Here is a 14,665-nt window from a genome sequence, read left to right on the forward strand (position 1 = left end):
TATGGATAAAAGACTAACAAAAAGAAGGAGCTGGCGCACACTCAGAGAAAATGATTTAGCCTAGAGGTGCTTACTAGCGGCAAATGAACTGGAAGCTATAAATACAAAAATTAAGTTGCACACACATATATTTCCCACTACCATTCAAAAGTTTGGGGTCACTTAGAAATGTCCCTGATTTTGAAAGAAAAGCACATTTTTTGTCCATTAAAATAACACCAAATTGATCAGAAATACAGTGTAGACATTGTTAATGTCGTAAATGACTTTTGTAGCTGGAAACGGCAGATTTTTTATGGAATATCTACATAGGCGTACAGAGGCCCATTATCAGCAACCATCACTCCTGTGTTCCAATGGCACGTTGTGTTAGCTAATCCAAGTTTATCATTTTAAAAGGCTAATTGATCACTAGAAAAGCCTTTTGCAATTACGTTAGCACAGCTGAAAAATGTTGTGCTAATTAAAGGCCTTCTTTAGACTAGTTGAGTATATGGAGCATCTGGTGTGTTCTTAAATTCAATGTGGAGTGCCAGAGTGCTCTCGTAAATTCAGAGCTTGTTGTCAGATCGTCCATTTGTAAACGCAGACTGATTCACTCTCGGAGCGCACACTGGAAGCACCGGCCAAGGAGTAGAGTTCATTTGAGCGTTCTGACCTTACAGCAGCAGTCAAGCACCCAAGCTAACGTTGGCTAGCTTCTTCCAGACAAATGAGACCACTGACAATTTTACTTGCACTTGCAGAGCTGGTTAGGCAGTTGTCATGTTATCCTTAGCGTTGGTGACTAACTGTGCTGCTGGCAACAACTTAATTACGCTTTTTTGCCGACGTTTACTAACAGCAGCCATATTCAACGGACATGGAGCGCACATAAATGCATTATTCTGCACTCTGGTGCACTCAGATGAGAGTGATCTGAAATCGGAGTAGATAGCCAGAGTGAATTTATGAAAGCACCCGAATGTCCATTGAGAACGCACAATGACTATACCATTTAGCTAAGCTAAGAATGACGGGAATAATCAGGTCAATAAACGTTGGGTAGTTAGATAGCATATAGTTAATATACTGGCAAGTTTGATGTATAAGTAGCCAACTAACGTTAGGCAACTAGCTAACATACCGGTATATACTGCTGTATATGTATAATGATATGCTATGTGGTTCTTAAGGAACAAATTGTCAGCCAACATAGCGTGTAAGGTAACTTATTTGAAAAGTCATGACTTTATTACATTGCTCAACATTTTCTTAACATTTGTCATAATTAGTTAAAGCTATGAATTTGTAGCAGCTAATGGGGATCCTACAAATACAAAACTAACCCTAATGTCAACACACACACACACAAACAGGCACCTCAAAGAATGCAAAGACTGTCTGCCATTTTGCCTAATGATAGAGACAAGTCACTACAATACAGACCCCTCAGCTGTTCAATTAAGTGAGTGACATCTTTATTTGGTTCATTGTGACGTTAATTCATATGGGGTGTTTTTGTTGTTTTGTAACCTCTTCTTCAAAACAGGACATCTGGGAGAGAGCGAGAGAGGCCTGAGGGAGGAATGTGGTTACACGTGCTGGTGTGACAGACACACACATCACCCAGTCATAAGGATCTGTTGTCAGCGGCGAAGGGAAGTAGCGTTTATGTTCAGGCAGAGAGAGACGGTTCTTAAATGAACCCGTGTGTGTACATAGAACAGAAAACACCCTGACACCTTCACAGTAACAGCAGGTAGTAGGCTAGTGAGAACAAGACTAGACACCTGCTACAGTTTACAGACTCAACTAGCAACCTTCACCTCTCTGATAGGCCCAAGTAGCCTCAAGCACCTTTCTGTCCAACTAGCCTAACTATGACCTTGATCTGAGTTGAACAATCATTTAGATTTAATCTTTGATAGAAACATGCAACTGGATACACTGTCTTCTAAGAAAAAAATAAACAAATTAAAAAGGTCAATGTGCTCATGATACAATTGAATAGAAATGCACATTTCCTGAGGCTTGGCCTAGATCCAGAGACTGAAATAATTAGCACCAGATTCAGAAGCTGAACGCTGTTCCAAAGTCTCAATCGTTTCTGCTCCTTTATCGAGTCATGTTCTGCCCCTTGTCTCTGTGTGCAGTTTGTGTGTGTAAAGCATGCCTCCTGCTGCAGGAGTAAACTTGTTTGCAGTGTTTATCTTCCACTGCTGGCACAAAATGTTCTGTGCCAAAATGGAGGCCAGTTTCCTGACCTTGTAGGGCAGGGCTCTCCAACCCTGTTCCTGGAGATCAAATGTCCTGTAGATTCACACTAGTGGTCGACCGATTATGGCCGAATAATTAGGGCTGATTTCAAGTTATTACAAAATCGGTAAATCGGCCTTTTTGGATGCCGATTACGGCCAACTGCATTGCAATCCACGAGGATACTGCGTGGCAGGCTGACCACCTGTTATGCGAGTGCAGCGTCAAAAGGACCTTGTGGCTGCAAGGAGCCAAGGTAAGTTGCTAGCTACCATTAAAGTTCTCATAAAAAACAATCAATCTTCACATAATCACTAGTTAACCTAGTAATATCATCAACCATGTGTAGTTAACTAGCTTGTCCCGCGTTGCATATAATCAATGTGGTGCCTGTTAATTTATCATCGAATCACAGCCTACTTCAACTTCGCCAAACGGGTAATTTCACAAAAGCACATGTGAAAAAAGCACAATCGTAGCACGAATGTACCTAACCATAAACATCAATGCCTTTCTTAAAACCAATACACAAGTATATATTTTTTAAACCTGCATATTTAGTTAAAAGAAATTCATGTTAGCAGGCAATATTAACTATGGAAATCGTGTCACTTCTCTTGTGTTCAGTGCAAGCAGAGTCAGGGTATATGCAACAGTTTGGGCCGCCTGGCTCCTTGCGAACTGCGTGAAGACCGTAAATAATTTGCCAGAATTGTACATAATTATGACATAACATTGTAGGTTGTGCAATGTAACAGCAATATTTAGACTTAGGGTTGCCACCCATTCGATAAAATACGGAACCGTTCCGTATTTCACTGAAAGAATAAACATTTTGTTTTCAAAGTGATACTTTCCGGACCATATTAATGATCAAAGGCTCGTATTTCTGCGTTTATTATATTATAATTAAGACTATGATTTGATATTTGATAGAGCAGTCTGACTGAGCGGTAGTAGGCAGCAACAGGCTCGTAAGAATGAATTCAAACAGCACTTGACTGCGTTTTGTCAGCAGCTCTTAGCAATGCTTGAAGCACAGCGCTGTTTATGACTTCAAGCCTATCAACTCACAAGATGTGCCTGGCAATACTAAAGTGCCTATAAGAACATTCAATAGTCAAAGCTATACAATATACAAAATGGTATAGAGCGAAATAGTCGACGCGTCATAATTCCTATAATATCTACAACCTAGAAACTACAACCTAAAACTTCTTAACTGGGAATATTGAACCACCAGCTTTTCATATATCTGAGCAAGGAACTTAAACGTTAGCTTTTTTTACATGGCACATATTGCACTTTAACTTTCTTCTCCAACACTTTGTTTTTGCATTATTTAAACCAAATTGAACACGTTTCATTATTTATTTGAGACTAAATAGATTTTATGTATTATATTAAGTTCAAATAAAAATGATCATTATTCATTCAAGTATTGTTGTAATTGTGATTATTACAAATATTTATAAAAATTGCCCAATTAAATCAGTATCAGCTTTTTTTGGTCCTCCAATAATCGGACTCGGCGTTGAAAAATCAGTCGGTCAACCTCTAGTTCACACTCTAGTATTAATGCTAAATTGTAATTACTTCGCCACTACGGCCTATTTATTGCCTTACCTCCCTAATCTTAAATTTGCACACACTGTATATAGACTTTTCTATTGTGTTATTGACTGTACGTTTGTTTACTCCATGTGTAACTCTGTTGTTGTTTGTGTTGCAGTGCTTTGCTTTATCTTGGCCAGGTCGCAGTTGTAAATGAGAACTTGTTCTCAACTTGCCTACCTGGTTAAATAAAGGTGAAATAAAATACAAACAAACACTCCAAACTAGCACACCCGATTCCAATAATTAGCTGGTTAATAAGCTGAATCCGATTAGTTACAACTGGGGTTGGAGTGAAAACCTACAGGAGGGTAGCTCTCCAGGAACAGGATTGGAGAGCGTTGCTGTAGTGAACAGTATATGGATGAGTGACTGGGACACACCCTGGTCCTGGGGCTGTGAGAGAGCAGAGAGGCCATGAAGCCAGGAACGGGACAAACCACATTTCCTGCACTTCCAGAAAGAACTCTAGCCGAGTATTGGTACACTGTCAAACGTTATTGTAATGGTAGTAAGTTATGTCTGGTAACATCAACAGGACAAACCACACGTCACACATCAGAATACTAACTAGCTACTCACAGACTTGGTGCAAGCAAAATATATAATTTGCTGAATGATGCCGTATGCTACAGCCATTCTGTCCTATGCAGCATGGTCAGATACTGACAACTGCATGTCCAAGCCCCAAGGCTGTGTGTGAAAGGCTAAACAGAGAGTAAGGGGACAGCCGTGTGCATGTGACCATATTGATCTGGTGATTGACTGACCATCACATATTGGCACAGAGTCAATTATTCTTACTAGATACACAGAGAGAGGAAGAGACAGGTAAATTGAGGGAGCATAGAGGGAGAGATGTCACTGTAATAATGAAGGTGTAAACTTGGCAGTAGAAAACCTAACCAGTATATTTGACCTCTCAGCTTCCCTATCAAATCTAAAAAATGTAAGCAGACAGCCTAAGAAAATTAACAACAATGACAAAAGCAAAAACCTGAGAAAGAAATTGAGAAACCGATCCAGCCAAAAACAGAGAACCAGAAAACCTGAGCCTACGCCTTCACTATGGTGAATCACTAAAACAATACAAAAATCCATTACAGAAAAAGGAACAGCACATCAGAAATCAGCTCAATGTAATTGAAAAATCCATAGAATCTAACCACTTCCGGGAAAATTGGAAAACTCTAAACTAACAAAGAGTTATCCAAAACGGAGATGTATGGATAAACCACTTTTCCAATCTTTTTGGCTCTATAACAAAGAACAAACAGCAAAAACATATACATGATCAAATACAAATCTTAGAATCAACAAGAACCCATTGGATTCTCAAATTACAGTGAATGAACTGCAGGACAAAATACAAACCCTCCAACCCAAAAAGGCCTGTGGGATTGATGGTATCCTAAATTAAATTACAAAATATACAGACCATAGATTCCAATTGGCTATACTTAAAACTCTTTAACATCATCCTTAGCTCTGGCATCTTCCCCAATATTTGGAACCAAGGACTGATCAGCCCAATCCACAAAAGTGGAGACAAATTTGACCACAATAACTACTGGGGGCGATGCGTCAACAGCAACCTTGGAAAAATCCTTTGCATTATCATTAACAGCAGACTCGTACATTTCCTAAGACAAAACAACGTACTGAGCAAATGTCAAATTATCTTTTTACTAAAAATTACAGTAAGACAGACCACGTATTCACCCTGCACACCTATACTGACAAAAAAAACAAAGGCAAAGTTCTCTCATACTTTTTTGATTTCAAAAAAGCTAGACTCAATTTGGCATGATGGTCTGCTATACAAATGCATGGGAAAGTGGTGTTGGGAGAAATGCATACAAAATTATAAAATCCATGTACACAAACAAGAAGTGTGTGGTTAAAATTGGCAAAAAACAAATTTCTTTCCAAAGGGCCGGGGGGGTGAGCCCCACCCTCTTCAACATGTACATCAAGGAATTGGCGAGGGCACTAGAAGTGTGCAGCACCCGGCCTCACCCTACTAGAATCTGAAGTCAAACGTCTACTGATGATCTGGTGCTTCTGTCTCCAACCAAGGAGGGCCAAAAACAGCAACTAGATCTTCTGCACAGATTCAGTCAGACCTGGGCCCTGACAGTAAATCTCAGTAAGACAAAAATAATGGTGTTCCACTCACCAACCAAGAATTCACAAATAATGCATGCAGAACAGATTTATGCAGATACCCACTAATTATCTACAAATTCTACAACCACCTAAAAAGGAAGCAATTTCCAAACCTTACATAACTAAGCAATCACCTACAAATAAATGAACCTGGAGAAGAGCCCCCTAAGCAAGCTGGTCCTGGGGCTCTGTTCACAAATACAACCAGATCCGACAGAGCCCCAGGTCAGCAACACAATTAGACCCAAGCAAATCATGAGAAAACAAAAAAGAGAATTACTTGACACATTGGAAAGAATTTAAAGAAAAACAGAGCAAACTAGAATGCTATTTGGCCCTAAACAGAGAGTACACAGTGGCAGAATGCCTGACCACTGTGACGGACCCAAAATTATGGAAATCTTTGACTATGTACAGACTCATGTGAGCATAGCCTTGCTATTGAGAAAGGCCGCCGAATGAAGACCTGGCTCTCAAGAGAAGGCTATGTGCTCACTGCTCACAAAAGGAGGTGGAAACTGAGCTGTACTTCCTAACCTCCTGTCAAATGTATGATCAGAGAAACATATTTGCCTCAGATTAAATACAGACCCACAAAGAATTCCAAAACAAATCCCATTTTGATAAACTCCCATATCCATCTGAGATATCTACTGCATCCCTCAACCTCCACATACAACACCCGTTCTGCCAGTCACATTCTTTTAAAGGTCCCCAAAGCACACACATCCCTGGGTCGCTTCTCTTTTCAGTTCGCTGCAGCTAGCGACTGGAACGAGCTACAACAAACACTCAAACTGGACAGTTTTATCTCTATCTCTTCATTCAAAGACTCAATCATGGACACTCTTACTGACAGTTGTGGCTGCTTTGTGTGATGTATTGTTGTCTCTACCTTCTTCCCTTTGTGCTGTTGTCTGTGCCCTGTTTTGTGCTGCTACCATGTTGTGTTGCTGCTATGCTCTTTATGTAGTCTCTTTATGTAGTGTTGTCGCTCTTGTCATGATCAAATCAAAGTTTATTTGTCACATGCGCCGAATACAACAGGTGTAGACCTTACAGTGAAATGCTTACTTATAGGCTCTAACCAATAGTGCAAAAAAGGTATTAGGTGAACAATGGGTAAGAAATAAAAACAACAGTAGAAAGACAGTGAAAAACAGTAGCAAGGCTATATACAGTAGCGAGGCTATATACAGTAGCGAGGCTATATACAGTAGCGAGGCTATATACAGTAGCGAGGCTACATACAGACACCGGTTAGTCAGGCTGATTGAGGTAGTATGTACATGTAGATATGGTTAAAGTGACTATGCATATATGATGAACAGAGAGTAGGAGTAGCGTAAAGAGGGGTTGGCGGGTGGCGGGACACAATGCAGAAGCAGCCCGGTTAGCCAATGTGCGGGAGCACTGGTTGGTCGGCCCAATTGAGGTAGTATGTACATGAATGTACAGTTAAAGTGACTATGCATGTGTTTTGTCCTATATTTTTATTTTATGTATTTTATATTTAAATCCCAGACCCCATCCCCGCAGGAGACCTTTTGGTAGGCAGTCATTGTAAATAAGAATTAGTTCTTAACTGACTTGTCTAGTTAAATAAAAGTTAAATAAATACAAAAACTTTTTTTTAAATACCAGTGTGCAATTACAGCAGCAAGATTTGTGACCTGTTGCCACAAGAAAAGGGCAACCAGTGAAGAACAAACACCATTGTAAATACAACCTATATTTCTGTTTATTTATTTCCCCTTGTGTACTATTTGCACATCATTACAACACTGTATATACATACACATGTGACATTTGAAATTGTTTATTTCACTTTTGTTTATTATCTATTTCACTTGCTTTGGCAATGTAAACATATGTTTGCCATGCCAATAAAGCCCCTTGAACTGAATTGAGAGGGAAGGAAGACAGAGGGAGATGACAGAGTGAGAGAGGTGGGCAAAATACAACATATGGAACATTTAATGTAAACACAGGGACTCAATTATCCATTCCTTGGCTCAAACACCTTTTTTTGTGTGACCCAGATCTATTCAAAAGCCACCGTTGGCAAGCCTCCCTTGAACAGTGAAGGCTGCCCAGTCATTTAGGACGGTTTTACAGTTAACTGCTATTGGACATGGAAATCCACTGCAAACGTTTGAAATGCAAATTACGAGAATCAAGATCACCAATTCAATAGCTACAAAAAAGTTAACTCTGATGTTATGTAAATTAAAACTCTTCTTGATGTAATCAAATCTCCATAAAATACACAATATGTATAGATTTTAGTTTAGTCCCTACATGTAGTTTATGGTCAATAAACCAATTATTCTAGCTACCAGCTTCGACCATAACATGCAGCAGCACGCTTGAAACGCACAGAAAACTTGGTGGGTGCAGAACATCAGGTACCTAACTAGCATGCTAGTTAGCTAATAGCTACTGTAGCACAGAGTGCCGTTAACTGACCAACTGGCTGGCAAAATATAACATTAGAACATATTTGAATGTTCATGAAATACGATTTCAACAAAAGTTAAACGGTTGCTTACCCTGATTTTCTCCAAGGGGGTGAATCGTAACTCGTGAACGAATGGATTTCTGAAAGGGGTTGGCAAATCCGACCCATCTCTAATCTCCAAGGAAGGATGCTGCTCATCTGGCAACTTCATAACTGAAAACAAATAAACTAACACTTATCAGTTCGCAACGGTTTTTCTATTCCACAATAAACAGGCAAGGCTTCTTTGAAACCGACTTTCTAGGCTAGCGACACATGTACTGATGGCGCTGATAGGTATGCTCGAGAAACATCAACTCGTTGAGTGGGGCGGGGAAGCGAGGATGGCTAATTTCAATGTACTGGGACTGCGCATGCGTAGTAGCGAGCCATACACTGACCACTTTGGAAGGTGTTGGATCTTTTTTACAGTGGTGCCAGAGTTTCAGCACACATGCCACACACATACACACACGAGTCACGACACAGGCAGACACACACAGGGACAACTGATATGAGTTTTGTGGGACATGACCTCTTTTCCTGGAATGTGTCTTTGAGATGTGCCAGATACCTTTGAGTGCGTATGAGTGTGAAGATGTAGTGCTCGCACTCTCACTTGACCCAACTGTCAATTTGTTACTCAGTTTGACGTCTTTGGGTCTCTCTTGTTTACCTTAATATGTAAAAACTGTATGTGGCTGTGGGTGACAATAATCCAGCAAATAGCTCAACATTATTGTTCATTCAGTCTGGATGTCATAATAATTTAGAATTATTTTCTTTTAAAGTTTTAGCTCTATCTGACAGGAAATGGCAGCAGGGTCATCAGTTAAATAATAATTATTCTTCTTCATGTGGCTTTCCAGCTGACTAGATTGCCAAGCCTGGCCTGCTGAGGAGTGACGGACTCCATCCTAGCTGGAGGGGTGCTCTCATCTTATCTACCAACATAGACAGGGCTCTAACTCCTCTAGCTCCACAATGAAATAGGGTGCAGGCCAGGCAGCAGGCTGTTAGCCAGCCTGCCAGCTTAGTGGAGTCTGCCACTAGCACAGTCAGCGTAGTCAGCTCAGCTATCCCCATTGAGACCATGTCTGTGCCTCGACCTGGGTTGGGCAAAACTAAACATGGCGGTGTTCGCCTTAGCAATCTCACTAGGATAAAGACCTCCTCCATTCCTGTCATTATTGAAAGAGATCGTGATGCCTCACATCTCAAAATAGGGCTACTTAATGTTAGATCCCTTACTTCAAAGGCAATTATAGTCAATGAACTAATCACTGATCATAATCTTGATGTGATTGGCCTGACTGAATTTACTGTGTTAAATGACCTCCTGGTTACACTAGTGACCATATCCCCCGTGCATCCCGCAAAGGCGGAGGTGTTGCTAACATTTACGATAGCAAATTTCAATTTACAAAAAAAAAACGAGTTCCCTGAATTCCTGGAATAAATGTGGATCTTAATGATTTTCCTCCTAATCCTGGACTATCGGACCACCATTTTATTACGTTTGCAATTGCAACAAATAATCTGCTCAGACCCCAACCAAGGAGCATCAAAAGTTGTGCTATAAATTCACAGACGGCACGGGGATTCCTTGATGCCCTTCCAGAGTCCCTCTGCCTACCCAAGGACGTCAGAGGACAAAAATCAGTTAACCACCTAACTGAGGAACTCAATTTAACCTTGCGCAATACCCTAGATGCAGTTGCACCCCTAAAAACTAAAAACATTTCTCATAAGAAATTAGCTCCCTGGTATACAGAAAATACCCGAGCTCTGAAGCAAGCTTCCAGAAAATTGGAACGGAAATGGCGCCACACCAAACTGGAAGTCTTCCGACTAGCTTGGAAAGACAATACCGTGCAGTATCGAAGAGCCCTTACTACTGCTCGATCATCCTATTTTTGCAACTTAATTGAGGAAAATAAGAACAATACAACATTTATTTTTGATACTGTCGCACAGCTAACTAAAAAGCAGCATTCCCAAAGTGAGGATGGCTTTCACTTCAGCAGTAATAAATTCATGAACTTCTTTGAGGAAAAGATCATGATTATTAGAAAGCAAATTACGGACTCCTCTTTAAATCTGCGTATTCCTTCAAAGCTCAGTTGTCCTGAGTCTGCACAACTCTGCCAGGACCTAGGATCAAGAGAGACACTCAAGTGTTTTAGTAATATATCTCTTGACACAATGATGAAAATAATCATGGCCTCTAAACCTTCTAGCTGCATACTGGACCCTATTCCAACTAAACTACTGAAAGAGCTGCTTCCTGTGCTTGGCCCTCCTATGTTGAACATAATAAACGGCTCTCTATCCACCGGATGTGTACAAAACTCACTAAAAGTGGCGGTAATAAAGCCTCTTATGAAAAAGCCAAACCTTGACTCAGAAAATATAAAAAACTATCGGCCTATATCGAATCTTCCATTCCTTTCAACATTTTTAGAAATGGCAACTCACTGCCTTCCTGAAGACAAAAAATGTATACGAAATGCTTCAGTCTGGTTTTAGACTCCATCATAGCACCGAGACTGCACTTGTGAAGGTGGTAAAGGACCTTTTAATGGCATCAGACCGAGGCTCTGCATCTGTCCTCGTGCTCCTAGACCTTAGTGCTGCTTTTGATACCATCAATCACCACATTCCTTTGGAGAGATTGGAAACCCAAATTGGTCTACACGGACAAGTTCTGGCCTGGTTTAGATCTTCTCTGTCGGAAAGATATCAGTTTGTCTCTGTGAATGGTTTGTCCTCTGACAAATCAACTGCAAATTTCGGTGTTCCACAAGGTTCCGTTTTAGGACCACTATTGTTTTCACTATATATTTCACCTCTTGGGGATGTCATTCTGCTATGCGGATGACACACAGCTGTATATTTCAATGAAACATGGTGAAGACCCAAAATTGCCCTCGCTAGAAGCCTGTGTTTCAGGCATAAGGAAGTGGATGGCTGCAAACGTTCTACTTTTAAACTCGGACAAAACAGAGATGCTTGTTCTAGGTCCCAAGAAACAAAGAGATCTTCTGTTGAATCTGACCATTAATATTAATGGTTGTACAGTCGTCTCAAATAAAACTGTGAAGGACCTTGGCGTTACTCTAGACCCTGATCTCTCTTTTGACGAACATATCAAGACTGTTTCAAGGACAGCTTTTTTCCATTTACGTAACATTGCAAAAATCAGAAACTTTCTGTCCAAAAATGATGCAGAAAAATTAATCCATGCTTTTGTTACTTCTAGGTTAGACTACTGCAATGCTCTACTTTCCGGCTACCCGGATAAAGCACTAAATAAACTTCAGTTAGTGTTAAATACGGCTTCTAGAATCCTGACTAGAACCAAAAATTGTTATCATATTACTCCAGTGCCTGCCTCCTTACACTGGCTTCCTGCTAAGGCAAGGGTTGATTTCAAGGTTTTACTGCTAACCTACAAAGCATTACATGGGCTTGCTCCTACCTATCTTTCTGATTTGGTCCTGCCGTACATACCTACACATACGCTACGGTCACAAGACGCAGGCCTCCTAATTGTCCCTAGAATTTCTGAGGAAACAGCTGGAGGCAGGGCTTTCTCCTATAGAGCTCCATTTTTATGGAATGGTCTGCCTACCCATGTGAGAGACGCAAACTCGGTCTCAACCTTTGTCTTCACTGAGGACTCATCTCTTCAGTGGGTCATATTTTTAAGTGTAGTCTGGCCCAGGATTGAGTGTAGTCTGGCCCAGGAGTGTGAAGGTGAACGGAAAGGCTCTAGTGCAACGACCGTCCTTGCTGTCTCTGTCTGGCCGGTTCCCCTCTTTCCACTGGGATTCTCTGCCTCTAACCCTATTACAGAAGCTGAGTCACTGGCTTACTGGTGCTCTTTCATGCCGTCCCTAGGAGGGGTGCGTCACTTTAGTGGGTTGAGTCACTGATGTGGTCTTCCTGTCTGGGTTGGCGCCCCCCCTTGGGTTGTGCCGTGGCGGAGATCTTTGTGGGCTACACTCGGCCTTGTCTCAGGATGGTAAGTTGGTGGTTGAAGATATCCCTCTAGTGGTGTGGGGGCTGTGCTTTGGCAAAGTGGGTGGGGTTATATCCTTCCTGTTTGGCCCTTTCCGGGGGTATCATCGGATGGGGCCAGAGTGTCTCCTGACCCCTCCTGTCTCAGCCTCCAGTATTTATGCTGCAGTAGTTTATGTGTCGGGGGGCTAGGGTCAGTTTGTTATATCTGGAGTACTTCTCCTGTCTTATCCGGTGTCCTGTATGAATTTAAGTATGCTCTCTCTAATTCTCTCTTTCTTTCTCTCTCTCGGAGGACTTGAGCCCTAGGACCATGCCTCAGGACTACCTGGCATGATGACTCCTTACTGTCCCCAGTCCACCTGGCCGTGCTGCTGCTCCAGTTTCAACTGTTCTGCCTGCGGCTATGGAATCCTGACCTGTTCACCGGACGTACTACCTGTCTCAGACCTATTATTTGACCATGCTGGTCATTTATGAACATTTGAACATCTTGGCCATGTTCTGTTATAATCTCCACCCGGCACAGCCAGAAGAGGACTGGCCACCCCTCATATCCTGGTTCCTCTCTAGGTTTCTTCCTAGGTTGGCGGACTAACTCAAAACAAATGCTTTGTTTGTGAAGTATGTCTTCGTGTTGGAGTGTGACCCTGGCTATCCATAAATAAATAAAAAACAAGAAAATTGTGCCTTCTGGTTTGCTAAATATAAGGACATTTAAATGATTTACTTTTACTTTTACTTTTGATACTTAAGTATATTTTAGCAACTACATTTACTTTTGATACTTAATTATACTAAGTATAATTAAAACCAAATACTTTTAAACTTACTCAATAAGTATTTTACTGGGTAACTTTCACTTTTACTTGAGTCATTTTCTATTAAGGTATCTTTACTTTTACTCAAGTAGTATTTTACTAGGTGACTTTCACTTTTCTTGAGTCATTTTCTATCAAGGTATCTTTACTTTTACTCAAGTATGAAAATTCAGCACTTTTCCCACAACTGGGATATCCTCTACCCTCTTCACTGCCTCAGCATAGGAAACTTTCTGCCCCATTTCTCACATTGTGGGATCTCCCTTCTACACACTGCAACGTGTCCAATTCCTTGGCACTGAATGCACCGAAGCGGGTTAGAAACATAGGCCCTCACAGAATAGAAATATAACCTAACCTGACATTATCAGGTAGAAACTCTGTGTCAAAGCTCAACAAGACAGACAGTTTTCTCTGTCTCGCCTTTGCCACCGGGTCTATGTCTCACAAACATCACAAACACTTGGTATATTCCTTTTTATTTGATCCAGCTCTACATTCAACGCTACCCCACTGATCACCCATTATAGCGGCGCCCTGCTCCAGAGAACAAAGCACGTCACAGGTTGAGCCCCGAGCCACATGACTCGAAGCACCTGCTTCCCCTGGGAGGCAGATAAAAAAATATTTAAAAAAAAATCCCTTCTCGAATGTTTCACAGGTATAATCATTCCCAGTTTGTCCTTTACTCAGCCAGACACAATGTTTGGGTAGGCAAAAAAGCAGTAATTTCACCCCTACCGGTCCAAAATCATCTCTGGCATCTCAGGGCAAATATTGGAAGTCTCCACTACACCAGTTGTCGCACTTCATCAAGGACTGGCTCAACCAGTGTTCACCACCGCAGTCTGACTCCATTTTGAGATCATCAAGGGTCTCAAGAGAGCATGAAGACCTATAAGTAAGATTACTTGGTTTGTAATCAGGAGACATAGGTATGTACACCTCGAACAATAATTTATACTCAGGAGATTAATCTCTAATCTTAAGAGCGCCATTCTTACGCTTTCGTGTCATCACTTCCTATCTGACTTCTCGTTAGCTAGCAATCCTAGCCAAATAATAATTATTCCTCTACTTCTTTTGTATCATGGCGTTCTCAACTTTTATATGTGCATGCCGCCACCTACTGTGGCTAACCCTACACCTATTTACCACTATTTCATAAAAACATGCTAAATAATCTACTTTGACCCTAACTGGAGGACGGGACTCTTTTGTGAAACACACCTTGTAACTCTTCTGTAGTAGAACATTGTACACTCAAGTCTTATCTGCAGCTGCCACCACAACATATATT

At 41.1% G+C, this 14,665-nt stretch overlaps 1 protein-coding gene across 1 annotated transcript in view; it reads right to left on the bottom strand.

Annotated features, from left to right (window-relative positions):
• Positions 1-8,848, bottom strand: part of LOC139373621 (lysophosphatidylcholine acyltransferase 1-like) — a 38,930-nt gene extending 30,082 nt beyond the window's left edge. The window contains exon 1 of the mRNA XM_071114339.1: positions 8,574-8,848. Within this exon, the coding sequence (XP_070970440.1) occupies positions 8,574-8,693 (120 nt within the window). The 5' untranslated portion in view covers positions 8,694-8,848. The remainder of the gene's footprint in view (positions 1-8,573) is intronic.
• Positions 8,849-14,665: the final 5,817 nt, after the last annotated feature.

The sequence above is a fragment of the Oncorhynchus clarkii genome, chromosome 18 (genome assembly GCF_045791955.1).
Source record: "Oncorhynchus clarkii lewisi isolate Uvic-CL-2024 chromosome 18, UVic_Ocla_1.0, whole genome shotgun sequence".
NCBI classification, from domain to species: domain Eukaryota; kingdom Metazoa; phylum Chordata; class Actinopteri; order Salmoniformes; family Salmonidae; genus Oncorhynchus; species Oncorhynchus clarkii.